Source organism: Elgaria multicarinata, chromosome 7 (assembly GCF_023053635.1).
Source record: "Elgaria multicarinata webbii isolate HBS135686 ecotype San Diego chromosome 7, rElgMul1.1.pri, whole genome shotgun sequence".
Lineage (NCBI taxonomy): Eukaryota > Metazoa > Chordata > Lepidosauria > Squamata > Anguidae > Elgaria > Elgaria multicarinata.
The window spans coordinates 57,485,599-57,508,543 of record NC_086177.1 but is presented as its reverse complement, the minus strand read 5'-3'; the positions used below and the strand labels follow the sequence as shown (position 1 = coordinate 57,508,543).

The 22,945-nt window shown below is 41.3% G+C and overlaps 1 protein-coding gene across 2 annotated transcripts in view; it reads right to left on the bottom strand.

Moving 5' to 3' along the window:
- CABLES1 (Cdk5 and Abl enzyme substrate 1) overlaps positions 1-22,945 on the bottom strand; it is a 77,924-nt gene that overhangs the window by 14,347 nt on the left and 40,632 nt on the right. Inside the window, exons 3-7 of one of the 2 annotated variants that reach the window (XM_063130637.1) lie at positions 17,487-17,579; positions 13,332-13,409; positions 7,035-7,137; positions 6,311-6,467; positions 1,264-1,367 (exon numbers count right to left, since the gene is read on the bottom strand). In XM_063130637.1, coding sequence (XP_062986707.1) covers positions 1,264-1,367; positions 6,311-6,467; positions 7,035-7,137; positions 13,332-13,409; positions 17,487-17,579 — 535 coding nt within the window. The remainder of the gene's footprint in view (positions 1-1,263; positions 1,368-6,310; positions 6,468-7,034; positions 7,138-13,331; positions 13,410-17,486; positions 17,580-22,945) is intronic. The other variant, XM_063130638.1, reaches the window with a different exon arrangement.

The window sequence follows — 22,945 nt, the reverse complement described above, 5'->3', positions numbered from 1 at the left end:
ATCAGGATTTACCAAGTTCACACTTTCTAGACCGAACATGAACTCAGATAGAATCTGCAGTCGAAATCTGTAATATTTCTGAGTTTATAATGTGATTTGTGGACCACAAAAATGTGTTCAACAGCATGCATATATTTGAAAAATCTGCACAAATACACTTTAACCAATGGAAGAAGAATGCATACATTTGAAAGATTTACACAACTGACACGTACATTTGGGGAAATTGCACAAAAATCTGCACAGATTTTCATATGAAAAGAAAAAAAACCCAAAACTTGCAATCTGATATGGACTTGAGTCAGAATGAGCTTTGAGATGGAATTAAGAGAACTTCAGCAAGCTTGATTTTTCACACATCCTTAGCAGGCTATAAGGAGAAAAGAAATATCTCAAGGGTGAAGAAGCGTGTGTAATGGAAAATAGTTACATTTGTTTTGAAGCAGAGAACAATAATAATAGAATTTACCAACAAACCTCACACTTTATGCTACTTTATTTCATTGACATCAAGGCGTTTGTTTACCTTTCCATGCTTCCACACCAGCTTACTGTTACATGTCCCAAAAGGCAAATGTGCTGTTTAAAGTAAGCTGTTGGATTCAGATGCCCATTCCATGAATGGAAGGTACCAAGATCTGGCAGAACCTCCCTGCTTGAAGAAGGGGCTTGGAGGTGAATTGCTGGATTGGATCCAAAGTAGTGCTTAATGAAGTTTCACTGACACTGGAGGAATGAGGAGGGGTGATGACTTTTGCCAATTTGGCGTTGCGCCTGCCATTTTGTGTTTTTTCTTAAAGAAGATGCGTAAGGGTGTTGTTGTTGTTTTAAAAAATATTTCCCCTGCTCCCCCCACCCCACCCCGATGGGTGCAGTGCTCTTGAGGAGCTCTGCGCCCCGTACGGAGTCCCGGCTCCTCGTGAGGAACTGCGAAGAACCGAGACAAACCATGACACTCGCACACGCGTTCCACAGTCAGCCCGAGACAGCGGAAAAAGTGGGCCTAAAGTGTAAGGCGAGATCCCGGCATCTCCCAGCATCCCCCAATCACATTAGTGCAGCTTTTCTCAACCTGGGAGGCACCGGATTGGGAAAGGCTGTTCTGGTGAGAGTGAAACTCCATTAAGCACTACTCTGGATCCAACTCAGGGATTCCAGCCAGTTTTACTTAGCTGACATGAAAGTAATCAGCTAAGTAAGTCAAAATAAAACTTCAAAGTTATAACCAGCCTATAACTCCAATACTTTTGTCATATTACTCACCATATAGGAAGGGAATATCAACACCCGCTTGTGCTTCCCACATGGCCATTGAGGATCATCTAAAAGATTAGGGTTGTATTCAATATAATCCCCCAAGTCACTGCCTATGAAGAAAATCAATGAAAACAAGCAGCTGCATAAAATAATGCAAGAGGCATAATCCATCAGAAGACAGTCAAATTATAGAATTTTGTGTCTGTCCAGGCTTTTTGCATCTGACGTATATATTTAAATCTGTGCGGTTGGGCTGGGGTGTGAATGCTGATGCAGGCTCCCATAACAATTCAGAGATGGACAAGGGTGGAAGCAAACCTCCCCCTCCCCAGCAGCATATTTAATTAAGCAAACCAGCTAGAAGATGTGGATGGGGAAAGACAGCTGGCTTCTTACCTGAATGATCATCAAGTAATCCATGAATTTTATATCAGCTCTACTAATAGATATTGAGGCAGATGGTACAAAAATGTTTTTTTTCATATAATGTTCATGAAAAATGGACTCACTGGAGACAGAACAATGTTAATCATAGAATCACAGAATCATAGAATAGCAGAGTTGGAAGGGGCCTACAAGGCCATTGAGTCCAACCCCCTGCTCAATGCAGGAATCCACCCTAAAGCATCCCTGACAGATGGTTGTCCAGCTGCCTCTTGAAGGCCTCTAGTGTGGGAGAGCCCACAACCTCCCTAGGTAACTGATTCCATTGTCGCACTGCTCTAACAGTCAGGATGTTTTTCCTGATGTCCAGCCGGAATCTGGCTTCCTTTAACTTGAGCCCGTTATTCCGTGTCCTGCACTCTGGGAGGATCGAGACGAGATCCTGGCCCTCCTCTGTGTGACAACCTGTTAAGTATTTGAAGAGTGCTATCATGTCTCACCTTAATCTTCTCTTCTCCAGGCTAAACATGCCCAGTTCTTTCAGTCTCTCTTCATAGGACTTTGTTTCCAGACCCCTGATCATCCTGGTTGCCCTCCTTTGAACACGCTCCAGCTTGTCTGCATCCTTCTTGAACTGGACGCAATACTCTAGATGAGGCCTAACCAGGGCCGAATAGAGAGGAACCAGTACCTCGCGTGATTTGGAAGCTATACTTCCATTAATTCAGCCCAAAATAGCATTTGCCTTTCTTGCAGCAATATCGCACTGTTGGCTCATATTCAGCTTGCGATCTACAACAATTCCAAGATCCTTCTCGTTTGTAGTATTGCTGAGCCAAGTATCCCCCATCTTGTAACTGTGCCTTTGGTTTCTATTTCCTAAATGTAGAACTTGGCATTTATCCCTATTAAATTTCATCCTGTTGTTTTCAGCCCAGCACTCCAGCCTATCAAGATCACTTTGAAGTTTGTTTCTGTCTTCCAGGGTATTAGCTATCCCACCCAATTTTGTGTCATCTGCAAATTTGATCAGCGTTCCCTGCACCTCCTGGTCAAAATCATTAATAAAAATGTTGAAGAGCACTGGGCCCAGGACAGAGCCCTGCGGCACCCCACTCGTTGCCCCTCCCCAGTTTGAGAAGGTTCCATTGAAGGTTCCACTCTCTTTGAGTCCGATTCTGTAGCCAACTGTGAATCTACCTAATAGTTGTTCCATCTAGCCCACTTTTAGCTAGTTTGTTAATCAGAATATCATGGGGCACTTTGTCAAAGGCTTTGCTGAAGTCAAGATATATGACGTCCACAGCATTCCCACAGTCCACAAAGGGGGTTATCCTATCAAAAAATGACTTCAAGTTAGTCTGGCAGGATTTGTTCCTGACAAATCCATGTTGGCTTCTAGTAATCACTGCATTGATTTCAAGGTGTTTACAGATTGACTTCTTTATAATCTTCTCCAGAATTTTCCCAGGGATGGATGTCAGACTGACTGGTCTATAGTTCCCAGGTTCCTCCTTTTTGAAGACAGGGACGTTAGCCCTCCTCCAGTCGTCCGGCACCTCACCCGTCTGCCATGATTTTGCAAAGATAATAGACAAAGGTTCTGAGAGTTCTTCTGCTAGTTCCTTCATTACTCTAGGATGCAGTTCATTGGGCCCTGGAGATTTGAACTAATTTAAGGAAATTAGGTGTTCTTTGACCATTTGTTTATCAATCTCAAACTGCAATCCTGCCCCCTCAACTTCTGCTTCACTTTTTCCAGGGTGGTCATAGACCCGCTTTTGGGAGAAGACTGAGGCAAAGTAGGAATTGAGCACTTCAGCCTTTTCTTTGTCATCTGTTATCAATTTGCCATCCTCATTAAGCAGTTGAACCACCATTTCTTTCCTCTGTCTTTTACTACTCACATATCTGAAGAAAGCCTTTTTATTGCTTTTAGCATCCCTCGCTAATCTCAGCTCATTCACAGCTTTAGCCTTCGTGACGCCATTTCGACACTTCTGCGCCACCTGTCTGTACTCTTCTTTTGTAGCCTGGCCTTCCTTCCACTTCCTATATGTATCCCTTTTTGTTTTCAGGTCATCTCTAAGCTTTTTGTGGAGCCACATTGGTTTCCTTTGTTGTCTTCTAGCTTTTCTCCTTGTTGGAATTGTTTGTAACTGTGCCTTTAAAATTTCCTTTTTTAAATACTCCCACCCATCCTGCACTCCTTTTCTCATTAGGCTCACTTGCCACGGGACCTTACTTATCATAGTTCTGAGTTTATTAAAATCAGCTTTCCTAAAATCCAGAGTATGTGTATAGCTACACTCAACTTTTGTCTCCTTCATAATCAAGAATTCAAGTATGACGTGGTCACTTTCCCCCAGAGTTCCCGTAACTGCCACTTTATCCACTGAGTCATCCCTATTGGTCAATATCAAGTCAAGGATTGCCGATCCTCTAGTTCCTTCCTCCACTTTCTGTAGGAGAACGTTATCACCCATACATGTCAGGAATTTCTTGGAAGGGCCGCTTTTGGCAGTATTGGTCTCCCAACAGATATCAGGGTAACTTAAGTCCCCCATCACTACTACATCACACTTCCTTGAAACACTGGTAATTTGTTTCTCAAAAGTTTCATCCTCGTCTTCTCCTTGATTGGGTGGTCGGTAGTAGACTCCGATTATCATGTTCTTTTTATTCCTTGCCCCATTTATTTTAATCCAGATGCTCTCGACGGGGCTCCCAATCTCATCCGCCTGTATTTCTGAGCAGGGATAGGTATTTTTAATATACAGTGCAACTCCACCTCCCTTTCTATTTCTTCTGTTCTTTTTGAACAAGTTATATCCTTCAATTGCTATATTCCAGTCATGGGAGTCATCCCACCAAGTTTCAGTTATACCTATCAAGTCGTATTTGCCTTCATGTAATAAGAGTTCAAGTTCATTCTGTTTGTTTCCCATGCTCTGGGCATTAGTATATAGACATTGAAGACCATGTGTTTTATAGTCTGGCTTTGTTCCTACATTGTTGCGGACACTATTGGAGCTGTTCTCTGTACTGTGGTGCATTGGCCTTCATCCATTGTTGCCTCGAAGTTTACGTCTCCCGCCCCTGTAAAATTCAGTTTAAAGCCCTCCTGATCAAGTTCTTCATGCTGTGGCCAAACACATTCTTTCCAGCCCTTGTGAGGTGCAACCCATCCCTTGCCAGCAGTCCATGTTCCAAGTAGCATAGCCCGTGGTCCCAGAATCCAAAATTCTCACGTCGGCACCACCTTCGTAACCAGTCGTTCATCCGGAGTATTTTTCTTTCCCTTTCTAATCCTCTTCCAAGAACCGGGAGGATGGATGAGAAAACTACCTGGGCCCCAAAGTTCTTCAGTTTCCTTCCCAGAGCTTCAAAGTCTGAAATGATTTCTTCGTAGCTCTGCTTGGCGACATCATTTGTTCCCACATGGATGAGAAGAAAGGGGTATGTGTCCGTGGGCTTTATGAGCTTTGGTAACCCTTCAGTCACATCTCTAATCTGTGCTCCAGGGAGACAGCACACCTGGCGAGTCCATGGGTCTTCACGACATACTTGGATTTCAATCCCACGAAGCAGGGAGTCTCCCACAACGACTACTCTTCTCTTCTTCTTGGTTGACCTACCTTCTGCCTCTTGTTCATTGTTGCATGGTGTCTCCTGTATTTCTTCCTCTCCAAACTGTCCTTCAGACTCATCCTCCAGAAGCTGAAAGCGGTTGCTTAACTCTAATGGTTCCACCGGTGCAGAATGCCTTCTAGTTCTTCTGCTCCTAACTGTCACTCTTTTCCAGAGAGTTTCCTCTTCATTGGCTTTCCTCCCCTCAGCATACTCCACTTCTGCTTCAGCTGGCTGTTGTTCTTCAATCTCATGTGCTTCCTGTTGCTGTTGCAGTTCCACCATTCGGTCTAAGAACTCGTCTTCTCTTATTCCTTGGAGGGTGGACACTCGCCGCTCAAGTTCTCTCACACTTTTTCTTCCAAAAGTGCTACCAGCTTGCACTTGTTGCAGGTGTACGCCATGTTGAGCTCAGGCAATGAAGGGCCTAAATAGCTGCGCCGCAATGCACAGTCCACCAGCTGGGAGCTGGCCAAGGCCAATGTCATGGTTAGGCAGGTTGGGCACCTTCGAAGACCTAAACCCCAGCATGGGCCCAATGACAAGAGCTCCTGGCGCTGGTCCTCCTCTTCACCATTGCAACCTGCTTGTTCACCTGCCTCCTGCTCTGGCCCAGACAATGGTGGTGGTGGTGAGAGTAGTAGATGTTACTCCTTATTTGCTCATTGGCTCTCTACCAGTCAAGCAAGCAAGTGCTAGCAAAGATGAAAAAGAGGACGAGAAGCAACAGCAGCAGGTGACAATAATGGTGAGAAAGTAGACTCACTGAGGGAGCCCCCCCACCCCTTGAGCTTAACTTGCTGAAGTGCCTTCAAAAACCTGAAGCTGGGACTGTTGTAATGGTTCCAGGATGCTCTGGGCTTCTGATCATGAGCAACTGTAAGATCTCCCATCTCATTATCAGAGTCAGCAACTGTTAGGGACTAGGGGTTATGTGATAGCTACATCTCATGGGCTAATGGAATATGTTCAAAGACAACCCCACCAAGCTTGTCCACGAATAGTCAAGAGTTCAAATGTACACATGTTCTAAGTTTACCTGCATCAATGCTCCCTTGCGTGCTGTTCGCCCTTCCCAATGAAAGGCTACGATGGCTTGCATTGCGAAATTGCGAGAAGGATGAGGTGGAGTCTATGGTGTTCCTCCGTGCTCCAAAGGCATTGGTTGGAAAGAGAAACTGGGTGTAAGAAACAGTCTGAGCAAAAAAGAAAGTGGGGAAAAGAAACACATGGTTTGTTTCACTACTCTGCAACAACATGTATTTAGAGCCCCTTTACAGAAAACGTTTGCTTTATAACACAATCCTATGCATGCCTACTCAGAAGCAAATCCCATTGAGTTCAAAGGTGCTTCGTCTCAGGCAAGTAGTGCTGGGAAGTGCAAGCTGGGAGAAAGTTAGGAGTTGTAGGACCTTTTTTCTATCTAAACATGCATAGGATTGTACCCTTAAACATGTTTTTAACCAGGCCTGAAATTAGAGTGCAGAACCCATGTTTTAATCACTGGCCTCAGTCACAAAACATGGACAGAGCAAAAACCAAAAATAAACCAGCTCTCTAAGCCTGTGAAAAAAGCCTTTCCTTCACCACGTAGGAGCTGAATCTTCTGAAGTTATATTGGTTGTTTAGAAGCCATTGTTTACTAAAATAAACCCCCCACACACCTAGAGAATACTCACGGTTACCCCCCTTTTTTTAGGATGCTAGTGAAAGCTGAAATTTGGCTTGGGAGATTATATTTTTGGTAGGACAATTACCCTTACCTTCCCATTAGCTCCCAATTCCACACCTTCAAGGCCAACTATGTCTTTCAAGCAAACTCCTGTGGTAGAATGACATTGCCTCCCACCTTCTGTTTTCATCTCTCTGGGGAACAGAAGCCAGTGGTTAATATACTTTGTATAATGTGTGGTAATCCTGCATGTTTTATCACAGTCTTCCCACACCTGGCGCCCTCCAGAAGTCCTGGACTACAGCTCCTATCAACCTAGGTAGCATGGCCAGTGACTGTGCTGGCACTGCATGATGGAAGTTGTAGTCCAACACATCTGGAGAGTGCCAAGTTGGGGAAGGCTGTTCTGTAGGATCACCTCCCTCCAACACAAATAAGATAATAATGTTAATTATACAAAAAACAAACAAACTCTTTTTCCAAATAGCAATTACTATTTAAACTTCAGATTTGGTTCTAATATTTCACTTCAAGTAAGTCTGAAAGAAAGACCCTTCTTTAACCTTATTTTTTACTTCTGCATTGTGGTACAAGAGAAAATAAAGGAGAAGACAAATAATGCAATAAAGCACACGGACATATACAAAATTGTTGAGAAATTGTAACTGCACTTAATTTATTTTCAGAGTCATATAAACTTCTGACCTGCAAGGAAAAAATGTTTGAAAATAATTAATTAAATGAAGAGCAACATTTTGCACTTCAGCAAATGGTGAAGAGCAAGACCCAAAATTCACTCAGGTAACAACAAAAATCAGAAATGGATTGTGTGCTTGCTCATCCCCAGCAATCCCCTGGGGTTGTCCCTCGTCTTACCCTGGGTAAACAACCCAGGAATTGCCAATGTGACATGTGAACCCGCTCAAAGAGTCTTTAGTAAATTACACATTCAAGATTTTACACGTTTTGCTATTTTATTGACGTAGTAAATTAACCAGAAAATGTTAGTGATTTATTTTCACTCTCTAAAACAGGGGTGGGCAACTTTGGGAGGTACAGGGTGCATATTGCCCCTGGTAGCGCGGACACCCGAAGCACCCAAAGGATCCCAATTAGCTTGTTTGCAAGCTAATTCTGACCCTTTCAGTGTTCTGTGGTAGGTACAGAGCATTAAAAAAAGTTAGAAAAGGAGGATTAAAATGGCTGCTCAGAATGACACACACACACTATATATATATATATATATATATATATATATATATATATATTGTGTGGTGGTGGGAGCTGCATGTTGTTCACCCCTGCTCTGAATGAAACATTCTTCTTTAAACTGAAGAAATTTAATTTTGTAAACCAACATTGTGCATCTTTACAATCATCCAAATGATTTTCAATTTATTTTTATTTATTTATTTTTATTTATTTATTACATTTCTATAGCTGAAGCTCTCTGGGTGGTTTACAAAATTAAGACAATTCAAAGTATAAAGCAACAGTATAAAACCATAATATAAAATACAATAGAGGCAGATTGATCACATTCATAAAACGTTTCTTTGTTCAAACATATTCCCCATTTATTTCAAATAAATGGATTTGCATAGTCACAGGAGCACACACTGCAGTGTAAAGTGTCTAATTAGGGAGGGATCGTATTAGTTTAATTAGATTTACTATGTTACTTTCAAACTATCCTTAAACTTGAAATAGGATTAATAGAGGGGCAAACTACATTACAGTGCAGCCGCATGTAACAAAGTCCAATGGGTCATTCTCCAAGCGCTTTCAGGTGGGTCAATTTGCATCTAAAAAGAAACAGGAGGGAAGGGAGTGCTTAAGGCTTCCCCTGCCAGGTCTTCCCTGTGAAGCTCACCCCACAGCTGTTTTTGCTGCCATTAAGTTCCAGACTATACATGAAAAATAAACATGGTTCTGAAATAGTGGTGATAAAAGTTCCTGGGGGAGTCAGCTTGAAGGGGGAAAACAATGGGCAAGGAAAGAGTTAAGCACACCTTTCCCCTCTCTGATACAAACTTCCCCCTCCTGAGGACACTCTGCAACTGAAAGGGACCTCTGGTGTTTTATTACATGTGGCTAAAGAGTAACATGTAGTTTTCCCCAGTGAAGTTCCTTTTAGCATATCATGGAGTGTTTTGAGGATTTTATTGTGCAATCACATTGCCTTATGCACAAAATTTTACAGGGGGTCCAGATGATGTCATCTCCAATTTATAACCCAGAGGTGGGGAAACTTCAGGCCTGGGGGTCCCAATCCAGGCTTTTGGGGTTCCCAAGATGGCACCACCTCTTTTCTCCCAACCACTGACTATTTGCGGTTTTCCTGGCTTTTGTGCAGTTTTTTTTATCCATTCTAAGAGTTTGAACTGCTTCTCCTTCAGCTTAGCTACTGATATTAAGAATTATAAGATACAATATGCTGATGTTCTTTTGCATTTGGCCCAACTACCGCTGGAATCTGGCCCCCAAGATCTTCTCTGAAATTGAATTTGGCCCCTGGGTTGAAACATGTTTCCCATCCTTGTTGTAGCCCTTCCATGTTTTCCCACTATTTCTTCCGTGTTTTTTCTTTCCAGAAAATATCCACTAAGGAAGAAAAGTCAGAATTGCTGCACAATGCCTTTTTATTTTTAGCACTAGGAGCCTTCTGTCTGGAAGCACACTCTGCAAACTATTCTAAGTTTATTTATCTTTTGGTGAAATGTATAGTTTATTTCCCCCAAAGAAACGCTAGTTTAAATTTTTTCTTCTTTTGTTCTGAAGAGAAGTAACATTTAAGTAAACAGGAAATGTTATCTAGTATTCAATCATTGTTGGAATTCTAGATAACATACCAGTCCAACAGTGGTTAAAAAGAAAGAAAGAAAAGGCCACATATTCTCAAAACATGTAAAATCTTTACAAGATTTTAAGTGTGTAACAAAAATGTACTGTATTGTATATTCAAACATTCAATCAAGGTAACATTGGTAAATTGAACAGAAGAAAACCACAAGAGAAAATAACATCTCATCTGGAATACACTTGTTTACTTCCCATACCTATTTTCTGAAGAGCAGTCTCTAGAAAATAAAACAAATTGCTTTTGTGGAAAAGCTATAAACTGGCTTGTACACAGCACAACAGCTGGTGCTTATACATGGTTTGGTATTTATATTCTAGTTAAGTTTGTTTCTCAAACTCAGGGAAGTGCTATTGCATCATGCTTATTTTTATCCTGATAAAAACTTACATATATTCTATGTCCTGGTTCGCACAAACAAAACAAGCCACTGTGGCTTATTTAAGCTGCAGGGGCTTGTATTGATCAGTGGAGTGTGCTGGGCTTCATTAGCCTAGGTGTTGCTTCATTAGCTTTGCTACTTGTGATGGCAGTTTTGCAACTGCTTACAGAATAATGCCAACCCTTGTAATTTTCCTGCTAACATGATGTTGGATATAATCCAATGGTTTGTTAGACAACTTGCACAAGCAGAATCAAAATATTCAATTCAACTCCTGCACAAGGACATAGTCTGTGTTTCTACAAGCGGTAGAAGCTTTGTATAAACATAAAGACACTACTGGATACAAGACTTTAAATATGTAATATGCATGTAAAAAATGCTAATCGCATCAATGGGAGGTGGGGGGGAGATAATTATCAGGATCAGAAATTTTATCTTTTTCTCTTCTCCTGCAGTACTACGAAAAAGCCCTCTTCTGAAGCTGGTATTTGCTTTGGGAGGAAATGCCACATTGATGTCAATGGGAGAACTCCTCCCAATGCAAATACTAGTTTCAGAAGAGAGATTTTAGATTTCCCACTCTACAGCTGCATAGATCGTGAGAATTATCACCAGATGGTATTTGTATTTATAAAAATCTGCACATTAAATGCAAAAACACGTTTAACAACATAAGCAATTTGGCCCTGCAATACCTTTGTCACAAAAAGGCTCCCCTTTTATTGCCTACCTTGTAAACATCCATCTGTCAAAACGTTAACTACCACAATGCTACCCATCCATAAAACTTTAGCTTTGTATGACATTCGCTTGCCAGTTCCATCCTTGGAACTTATGGTTCCCACCAACCATCCTTGGTATATGGCTCTTGGCTGTTAGGCAAGACTCCTATAGCACATGGGCCAGCCATTCATGTCATACCAACATCGACTAGACTTAACCAACATGGTCTGAGCTCAAATTTGTACATTTGTGGTCAAACAGTAGTATGGACCAATCTTTTCCCAATATATTTGGGAAATGCAGGACATTATTGAGCTCTATCTTGCTGCCCCCCCCACACCCAATACTAAATTATCTTTAATTTTGGAAAATTCTTACTTCCAAGGGTATTTAATAATAACAACACATCTGCAAAGAATTTGCTGTATATATTTATTTATAACTTTTTATCCAAGTATGTTTAACATAGTAAATCTTTGGGGTGGGTGGGTTGTCAAATACTGCTAGCTTTTAAATTATATCCATGTAAAAGACAATAACTTTGTTATTTTGTTAATTTTCTTGTGAATCCAAAAGTTGAATAAAGAGTGATTGACTGACACTTCTATGAAATTCCTTACATATTAATTTTTTTCCTTGTCATTAAATGTATTTAATACAGAATCACATCTACATTGTCCACAACTGCAATACCCAAATCTCCCAGTTATATGAATTTACTGTGCATCTGCCATAGAAGTGCACACCCAGTCATCCTCAGTCTGGCTTTTGGCATGGGTCTGTAATTGCCTTGATATCCACTTCACAAACTTTTTGGAAAAATTGCCTTGATATTCCAGGGGCTGTCTATATGCAGGGAAAGCCCCGTGGTGGCTAAGGAGCTGCGCTGCATCAGTCATATGGTGCAGCCGCAGCTTCGCAGCCACCACGGGGCTTTCCCATAAAGCTGCACACTGAAAAAGTCAGGGACTTACTACGAGTTTTTCAATGGGAGTGACGTCAGTACAACTCTTCTGCTGTCTGACTTCGCTCTGGAGCCAATCTGGGGGCAGTCCCTGGTAGAAGGTGATTGGTGATTGGTTGTCTTCCACCAGGAAGAGGGCACAGGTGGTGGTTTCAGTACCTGGATGGCTACCAGAAACCCCGCACTCTCTCCTCGGTGTCAGGCTTAACTGACGCCACCCTGGGAGAGGAAAACCATGGGGTTTTGGAGGAAGGCGCCGCCGACCTGGCACTGTGGAGACAGCCCCCCTGGTTAGATGATGAGGGAGCATGACCCTGCTAAACCTCCTGGACACCTTGGCAGCTTTCATTATCATGATATCCTTCTGTCCAGGTTGGGTATCGGGAGAACCGGAGACATTCTTAAGAAGAAAATACACTAAGGATGCAATCCTATATATGTTTAGAAGAAAAAGGCCCAGCATGCCATAGACAGCCATTTATTTATTTATTTTAAAAATGAAGCTATATTTGGGGTTCCACAAATAGGATAAAGTAGAGTCCTATCAATAAAATATGTTTACTTCAGATACAGCACATTCCATATGCATTATTAATTAGGCCCAGGTGATATGAAGCATGGTCAGTGATACATCAGATAAGGCATCTCTTCTTCTCAGAACATAAGTAAGAAGAGAAACTTATTTTATTGTGATCAAGTCAATTTACTTCTAGTCATAAAACACAGCTACTTCTCACTTGGTTTAGGGAATGCCACACAAAAAAAATCCCTTTAACTTCGATCAGAACTGCAAGTACTGATCATCTGTCACAGGTGAAGAGCATGTCTAGACCTCCTGGCATTCTGGGAGGGAGGGGGCAGGATCTCACGGTATTCTGCTCTTGAGATCCTCCCCTTTGGACAGACGGCACGCGTGACATCCTTGGAGGAACAAGGGATGTTGTGCCTGCCATTTTGGGTTTTTTTATTATTGAAGATGAGCACACAAGCGCTCCAACGATTAGGTTAGTTTGTTTTTTTTAATTAATCCCGCTCCCTCCACTCCACCCCTGATGGGCATGGAGTGCCTAAAGAGCTCCATGCCCCATGCCCAGTTCCTGGCTCCTCGTGTTTACTCGCGAGGAGCCAGGACAAAACTGGGATGGACGCCCACACTTCCCGCGGTCTCGAGACGATCCTGAGACCACAGGAAAAGTCAGGATTACCTGACCCATTTATCCCAAGGAAATGGAGGGATCATCCCTCCCTGCCCCCAGGATCCCCTGTGCGTCATGTGGACACACAGTGATGATCCCGTGGCGATTCCTGGGATAAGGCATGGTGTAGACATGCCCGAATACTTTCTAATTAAGTTTACCCTTTTCTAGAAATGACAACTGTGGTGTCCCTACAGCATGTAACACATAATATATACCTAAAAAAGCCTCAGTGGTATGAAATATATGTGTATACATACCCAACGTGGCTACAGTCCCGATATGGCAGCACTGAAAATATGCTGCAAAATGATCTTCTGCCACTAATAAGGACTATTCTAGAAAATAAGTAAAATAAAGAATATGATGCAGAAAATCCAGCAATTAAATTCATTTCAAACTTATAACCCTGCTTGGCATAAACAACAACAACAACAACAACAACAACCCTGCTTTCCACTAAATAACAACAACCCTGCTTTCCAATTAAAAAAAGCCATTCCTGCTCCTAAACCAGAGTGCATGTTGCACTTACCAACATCTGACAGTAAGGCCAGGCACTATGAAGTTACAGAGCACAGAGGCTGCTAAGACATGAGCCATGTGGCCCATGCTTTGAAAGAGCACAGCACTAATCACGTCTCCAGTGGGACGAAAGGGATCCTTATGCACAGCAGTGAGCGTGCAGCAGGAGGAGGTCTGGACATGGGCCAATCCATATTCAGGATTGCTCTGCTCAGACTGAACCCTCCCTGGATTCAAACTGACAACAGGAAAAATGAGTGGAAAGCGTAACAGGGAAATCTGGTCTTCCAAATCTGAAGTACAAACAAACACAATCAACGCACCGCGGAGTAGATGTTATTAACATGATTATTTAGTTCGAGTCCTAAAAATAATGCATTTAAGAAAGGGTGTGCATTGGTGGGGAGGGGAGATAAGAAGAAGAAAAACTATCTGGCTCTGGTTATTTCAATCTGTATACTGGCATAAAGCCTCCAGAAAAGAAATTAGTCATATTTTTGTCTTTGACAAAGCAGCCCGAGGGAACCTATTAATGGGTCAGACAGCTGATTTTCTTTCCTTTTCTTTTTTTAAGCAGAGTGCTGTGCTAGAGATGGTTGAGAAATAAATGGGTCCTTAAGGCCAGAGTTCACAAATGCAACAATATTTGGAGTCTGCTGAGCAGATTACAATACGACCACTTATACATTAACAGAAGCTAACATCAAACAGATGGCTTCACTCTATTGTGTTTTCACACAAAAATTACACTAACTACTAGAGTTCAGAGCAGTAATTAAGTTTACAAAAGCATCTGACATGCCTGTCTTTTCAGAGCATGCAGTCTAATATCCCCGGTAGGCAATGAATTTGATATGAGATATGCAAGGCTTCCATCTGGAAATGCAGATGGAATTGGGAGCAATTTGCTAGGCAGGATGCCTCCTATGTTAGTTGTGGATCTACTAGGAATGTTCCTTTAAGCAAGCAAGTAATGCATAGGAACCGAACATCAAAAAGCACTTGGACCGAACTCTCCACCCTTCAATTTAGGGACATACATCATTATTAGCATATATTTCTCACACTAGAGAATTGCATTGTCCCATTGCAGGAGAAGTGGGGGGAAACATAAAAGTACAGCATCAGAATACAGAAAAAGATGCAAATACTGATCAGCCATTTCTCTTTAATTAAAAGGTCTTCTTATTCATGAAATTGAAAGCCCCATTTAAATTGGAAATGCATCAAGTATCTAATTAGCCTGTAGTTACTACAAGCAGGCTAATCCCAAAAGCATTTCAAAGCATTTTCAGTCACATTAATGGGGCAAAAGGTTCAAAGAGAAACAATAACCTACTGTGGGTGTTAGAGCATGGGACCGTAGCTCAGTGGTAGAGCACATGCTTTGAATGCAGAAAGCCTCCGGTTCAATCCTTGGTATCTACAGTTAAAATGATCCGGTAGCAGGTGACGTGAAGCCCTGGAAAGGCACTGCTAGTCAGAGCAGGCAATACAGAACTGGGTGGGAAAACAGTCCATCTCTTCTGGCATAAAGCAACTTCCTATGACATATGGTGTGCTCTAGTCTTAATTTGAAATAATGCTCCCAGTCCCCCAAAGGCAAACTAACTGGACAATATTAATCATGTTAGGAAACGGGATGGAGCAGATGCCTGTCTTTTTGCTGAAGCAGGAGCGGAGTTTTTAAACTGACACTCATAAACTCAAACTATTCCTTATTTTCCTCCTGTTGGAAGACATTACTGATTGTTAATGGCTGGCAAGGGAGCCAATTATTAAAATGAGCTCTCAGTTTTTCAAAGACATTTTAACACCCCGACCAAAATGTTACAGTTGGGGTATAACTGTACAGTTGGGGTGTAACTGTTACACCCCAGCCCTCCCATACACACAACCCCTTAGACAGATTGCTAGAGTTTCTAAGCCTGGCCCCACACCCATCCTAACTGACTCTGTGGCTAGTGAAGCACGAAATGGGCATGTACTTCCCACTTCCTTCAGAGCTATGCCAGCCACGCTATGCTGTGGTCGCCGGTTTTCCTTTGGTAACAGACACGCCTGGTCTTTACATTCAAACAAGCTGCTGCTGCTCTCCCACCAAAACTTTACATTCGGATCTGAAACAACTGCTCAGTTTTTTTCTACTGCAACTGAACACCCCCCCCCTTTACCTGTTATCTAATGCTTCTTTGTCTCCCTATATCGTGTTGCTCTTCATCATTCCTGCACCTTTTGGTGTTGCAAAGCACAAGCATCAAAGTGTCACTAGGAAGACTCATTCTTTCCACCCTCTACTCCTGTAAATATGCTTTGCTAGGCAGATGCCTAAGACTACCAAATAGTAAGCTCAATTATGTATGCAAAGATGGATATAACCCCTTCTTATTACTATGAATGAAGCTCATTCACATCGATAAGGTATTAGCACAGCTAATATCTTTTCTGAGAGTAAAAAAATAGATTCTATCTTGCAATGACAGGTGATTACGTATAATTAGCACTTATATTCCTTCCCTCTTCTATTTGCTGAAACTGCATGCATTGGGCCTGATTTATTTTGCTGTTTTTGATCAGTGCCGTATTTGGGACTTTTGAGCCATCCATTAAGCAGAAACAAAAAAATATCACTGATGCAGGACTAAATGTATTTGGACACATTCATACAGAACCTTTCCCACAGGTTTTTCAGATGAACATAAGAACAGCAGTGCTGAATCAGACCAAAGGCCTACCTAGTTCAGCTTTCTGTGCCCACTGAAGCCAACTAGATGCTTATGGGAAACCCACGAGCAGGGCATGAATAGAACAGCACTCTCCCACTCATGTTCCCCAGCCACTGGTATTAAGAGACATAGGCCCCATTCAGAAGACACCTTAAACCATAGCTTTAACCATGGTGAATAAGGCTTTTTGCCTTATTCACCATGATTAAACCATGGTTTAAGGTGCCTTCTGAACACAGCCCGGCTTTCTGGCATAACCATTGTGGTTAAATCTGTGGTTTAAGGTGTCTTCTGAATGGGGCCATACTGCCTCCAATATTGGAGGAAATATATTGCCCTCATGACTAGTAACCACCGATAGCCTGATACGAAATTCATGAAATACATCTGGGTTACATGTTACAGTCGGCACAGGGCTCATCCTCCCTGTGAAAAACCATCCATCCAATTGTAATATGTACAAGATTTTACCTGCAATGCCACATAACAAGTAGCCTAACTGTGGTGGACATGGGTAGGAGGGAAGTTGTTGGCTGTGCAAAGACACTATGGCCCCGTTCAGAAGATACCTTAAACCACGGCTTTAACCATGGTGGTTAAGTCAGAAAGTCAGGCTGTGTTTGGAAGACACCTTAAACCATGGCTTTAAGGCTTTCTGGCTTAACCACCATGGTTAAAGCCATGATTTAAGGTGTCTTCTGAACACAGCCCAGCTTTCTGGTTTAACCACCATGGTTAAAGCCGTGGTTTAAGGTGTCTTCTGAATGGGGCCACTATGTCATTGTCTCATGGTCAGGGGCTTGAACATACTGCAGCTGGAGAGTGGAGAATTTGCTACGAGGATATAGAGGCAAAAGTTCTTGCACGTCTCCAGCATGCTGCCCAGCTTGCAGGCTTCAGAATGCAGAAGTGATTTTCTGGATATGCTCTGATTTCCTTTGCACAGGGTTCTTGCATAAGGAGATGTGCTGGTCTGCATACAGAATCCCATTTCTACATGTAAAAGGGGATCACTTCGGCTAATGGACGGCACAGAAATGTAATAAATAAAATAAGTAGTAAAAAAGTAAAATCACTGGCTCAAAGGCACATTTCCCCCTATATGTATATAGACCCCCCTCCCCCCGGTCTATGTCAACCAGGAGTTCTTTCCCTGTAAAATACCTGCCACTCCTCGTATCATTCTGACGCATGTTCTTGATGAAGTGAACCTTCTTAAAGTTCTTTGGTCTGGGTGAGCCTGACAGAGTCCGACACCTGAAAAATAATGACAATGAAACAATGAATTTCTCTGCTGGATAGCTGAAAGAACTCAACACAAAGGCAGGAAGGAAAGACTAGACAAATTATTCAAGTAACCCCTCTCCACTCTCCAATTAAGGAGTCTGCGGCAATAACAAAAACAATGAAGTGTGGAAGTAAAGAGACTTTAAACAATACATTTTAAAAGGAAAAAAGGAACTTCCTAGATTTTGTTATATCTCTTATTAGGAAAGGCAATTAAGAAAGCACACATCATTGTTCCATTTCCCTATCACGAAGATTCTATGTTAGTATAGTTTAAAACATTTGTCATAATTTCTATGTTTTAAAACACTTTGGAATGGGAAAAGAAAAATAATCAGATTAGGACTTTTCTAAAAATGCTTTGCTCTGTAACCTTTTCTCTTCCTCTTCAACTTGTAACAAAGCATACTAGTTTCACCAGAAGTGGCACAGTCTCAGTGACCTTATTTGTACATAACAACAACTCAGCGTACGGATTGAGTATGGGTAGTTGTTAAATCATGGGTTGTTATTACATGTGAACCCTACACTATACTTTGACTATGGGTTGTTAAACACAAACAACTCAGTTCACAACCCGACAACAAACCATGGGTTATCATCCTGGGTTGTTCATGGTTAAACTCCATAAACCATAGCCCAGGGTTTGCATGTAATGACAAACCGCAATTCAAAGTCAACCCATACTCAACCCATACTTTAGGTTATTGTTATGTGTGAAACAGGCCTATATCTTAGTAACTAGCACAGGACCAATGGGAAAGAAGAGGTCAATGGCACCCAGAGAAGGTAAAGATTGTGCAAAAAGTGAAGAAGTGAGCAGGATGGTTTAGAAAAGATTTTGGGCAAGAGGGATTTGAGGGGAGAGCTGAATGGAGGAGCGTAGACTTGACATAAAGGATAACACCATTTTAAACTGACAGAGCAGATTTGTTGAAGACAAAAATATGATAATAGGAGACGGAAATAATGGGAGCTGACAGCACACAGTTCACTACTGTGTGAAAGATGCATTTATTATGTTTTATTGGCTAGCTAACTGCTCTCAGAAGCTTGATTACACCTGGAAGTCAATATTATTTTTCTCAGAATGATTTAATCCCATATGCTGCCCATGTATCTTGGGCCCTGAAACTTTTATACAGGCTACAAAGCCATATTATCAATCCATGTTTCTTGCATTATAGATACAGCAAACCGTACAGGGTCTACTAATACAGCTATTTCTGCATTTTCATTTCACTTATACAACAAAACAATCTTGCATCCAGTTCAAGCCAGTTAAAAGCAAATTTGCCTTGATTCAGTAGATACAATGAGGTTCATCAGACAAGTGTTTTATCGCACCCTCACTACTGTCCACTTATGAATTTGCGTGAGTCTTTTAGATGACATTGTCCCCCTCTCGTGAGCCTCCCACTCATTTTTCCATCACGAAATAGACCCCTTTTAATCCGACTTTTTCTTTTACACGGGATGTGCTGCAATCTCCTGCTGTGTGCAGGAAAAGCACCGCAATAAATAAAGCCTCTGAATGCGCCACGTGGTCTTTGTTTACTTCCTTTTTCCCCTCTGGGAAGAATGAGGACGTAATGAGGGACAAAAGTAGGGGGTGGATAAGCAACAATAAGGAAACATGATTTTCCCCTGTGTGATGACGCTCAATACCTTGGCAAGCATGGAAAACCACACGTAAATTCAAGATGGTTAAAAAATTCCTAGGATAATAGGATGACATTAACTTCATCTAGCAGAGTCAAGAGCTGATTTTTTAACAAACAAATTTCTATGTTCCCCTTCCCATTTTTTGGTAGTACATGCAGCAGTGTGAGATTTCCAAAATGAAGATATGTATAAATAAATAAAACTAAAACACTGTCTGTTATAAATAAACATTCACACTATCTAGAGGAGCATGCATTGTATCGTTATTATATATCCTAATTTACTAAAATTACTTTTAAAAAATCATAATAAACAATCTTGATATTTTTACTAATTATAGAAAATGTTACATGGAGGCAGTATCCAATGTGACACAAGTGCTAATGTAAATTAGCATGAGGGACCTCTAGTGCAATGCCAATAGCGTTAGCTGTCATGACAGGTTTTCCAGGGAATCCTGTAGTGCCAGTGAACACTATTGGTGTTGTGCTAGAGATCCCACATGCTAGTGCAGTGGATACCTTTCCATGGCATTGGATACTTTTCTATAGTATGTTGCTTATTTGACAGATAACTAATAATTCAAAGTGTTCATTAGTCACATGTCTTTGTTGCTAAGGGACAAATTAATGGACCCATCCTTTCCAGAAGAAAAGGGACTGGTAGTTTCTGGGCACAGCAGTTTATTTTTTATAGGGTGGAAAGTAAATGGCTTTGGTTACTCATTGGAAACAAAAATTCAAAACTAAGAACTATGAAAATTACAAAACTCAGGTAATTAAGAAGTACAGGAGTTTACAAGATCATCCAGGTGAGAGAAATTGATTTTTCTAGTGATGTTCAAGATGGTATCTCCTGGAGCCAAAGGATAGAACCCAGTTCCAGTGCTAGTCCATGGCCTGCACTATCCAGTCCAATTATAATGTAATATATTAACTTGTGTCATATTTATAATGCTTGTCTTCAAAAAGGATATTTTCACCTGGTTCTTAATTGACTTAAGAAAACAATCTAGTGTGTTTGATGTAGGGCTAGTGATTGAGTTTTAAGAGACTGTAAGTGCAGGTTTGTGCAGAGTTAATAAATAAATAAATAAATAAATAAATAAACAAACTTACAATTGTTTTGCTTTAAAAATAAAAGTACATTTAAAAACATTAAAAATTAAATAACCCCATCCCCCCAACTCAACTATTCCTTTGTTGAGATTGCCTTTTTGTTAAAAAGAGAGAAAAAGAGAAACTTCTCAGAGAAAATATGTAACGTGGCACTGAAGTGGATAGTGGTCCTATACAGCAGGGGTAGGCAGAAGGCAGCTCTCCAGATGTTTTGGACTTCAGCTCCCATAAGCTCTTGTCCACATTCCAATGGTCAGGAATGCTGGGAGTAACATGGTAAGCCAGAGGGGTTGATTACAAAAGTGCACAGAACTACATGAGATCTGTAAACCGCCCAGAGAGCCCTGGCTATGGGAGCGGTATATAAGTGAAATAAATAAATAAATAAATCTGTATCGCCTTCATGGAAAACCTTATTCTTGCCGACATGTCTATTTCCTTCCTTACAGCACTCTCCCCTTTTAACACCTTCCTATTCCTATCAGCAGCCACAGTAGGTTCCAATTAAAAGAAAGCCCACTGTGCACAGAACTCCACTGGAAATTTAGTCGCCAGTAAACAATCTGAAATATTAAACATTATTTATTTCTTATAGCTGCATTTGAATAATTTATGAAGGCCGTTCATCATGATCCATGAAGGCTCCGTTACATACTTTATTAAAACAACACAGTCCTGTGCCTGTTTGGTGCATTCCCTTCCCCTTCTTATTGTTTTATTATGATTTTATTAGAATGTAAGCCTATGTGGCAGGGTTTTGCTATTTTATTGTTTTACTCTGTACAGCACCATGTACATTGATGGTGCTATATAAATAAATAAATAATAATAATAATTGTTAACAGAAAGTTGCTGTAAACCCTGTCATTCCACCACCACCCCCACCCCACCTTGCACCCTCTTAGGAGATGGGAAAAGACAAAGCAATTTCTGTTCAATTTAACAAGCTGGGCATTGGTGAACTGCAATAGTAAATAGGCAGGCAGGCCAATCCAAACAGGGCAGGGAGGTACATGGTGAAAGATCCACCACTTCTCATGTCCTGCTGTCTCACTGAGGTCAGGGCGATTCTTCTTCTTTTCAACCAGCATTTCTTCTTCTTTTAAAATTTCCACTCCCACTGAAAGCAGTGGGAGGGGAATTAACTGTGCCAGCTCCATTGTGGGGGACATATCAGGGTAGCAAGGGGGCTTTGGGTACAGCAGATCCAAGCCCACCTCTCCAACATACCATTCTGGGCCATGTTGCCGGCAGTACTCTTATGCCCATGGAGCTTTCTGTGGGCATATCACGACCTTCAGGGTGGATGTGTCACCCAGTCGGCAGAGTAGCACTTCCATCCATCTTAACACCCTTCATCCAGCCTTTGGCAGGCATTAGAATTGCTCTGTAAATTACTAAGCCTTGACCTAAGATGGCCATGTATCCTCTTTTACAGTCCTCTATTGGAAGATGTCCTTCATTGGAAAGGCTGTCCGATTCCGGTTTAATGATAAAAGAACTGTAAGAAGATTTGCCCATCAACAATTAGTACCTAAAAAGCAGACTGGCCAGGCAGGCACACCCACAGGTCTCAGCCTTTCATCCTATAGTGAAATGCACTGTATTTCGAATTAAATTACAATAATTATTTCTAAATTTGCATTGGTACATATAAATTAGCATATGGAACTAATATGCAAATCGATGCCCTCCTTTTTTTGTGAATTCCTAAGTGGCCATCCTCTTTGATCTATAGAGATCTTAATAACATTTCTGTCTCACCTAGGGGCTGAACCACAGGCTAAATACACTGAACAGAGTTCATTTTATGATGTTAGGTTTAAAACAACCTCCCCTTTAATATATTCAGATTACTTTATATATATAACATTACTGAATTATGGGCTTCAAGAGAATTTCTATCATTAACTGCTGGCAGTCTTAAGGGTTTTCATACAAGGAAAAAAAGTATTGGTTATGGTGCATATGTGGAAACAGTAAGGATCTTTCGGAATGACTTAAACTAAGTAATTTGAAAATGCTACATTAAAGTTAGCATAAAGTTTAAGTGCATTGACTGCTGAAAAAAATACAAATGGAAGAAAGTAGCTTTTCTCTCTTTAGATGCATGAATTTCCAAAGCATGTCACATATTAGTAAGGCCAAGGGCATGGCTAGATGGGGCGACATCTTGGTGATCGTCCCGGGATCGTCCCTGTGCGTCCACATGACGCACAGGGGCTTCCGGGAGCAGGGAGGGGCGATCCCTCCCTTGGCCTGGGATATTGCCCTACCATTAAATTCCGATTTTTCCGCGGTCTCGGGATGATCCATACAGATTTTGGATTCTAACACTACACTAGTGGTCCAGAGTATATTGCATTGGAGGGCTTACTAGAGGGATTTACAGATGAATTTGCCTTTGTAAATGTTTTATGAATATTATTTAGCATTATGCTTCAGATGCTGCAGTTCCTAAAAAATGTAATTCAAAATCATGTGTTGGCCATGAAGACTGTATTTACAGAAGGTGAGTCCAAGCTACAGCTCAAGAGCCATTTGTATGAACTT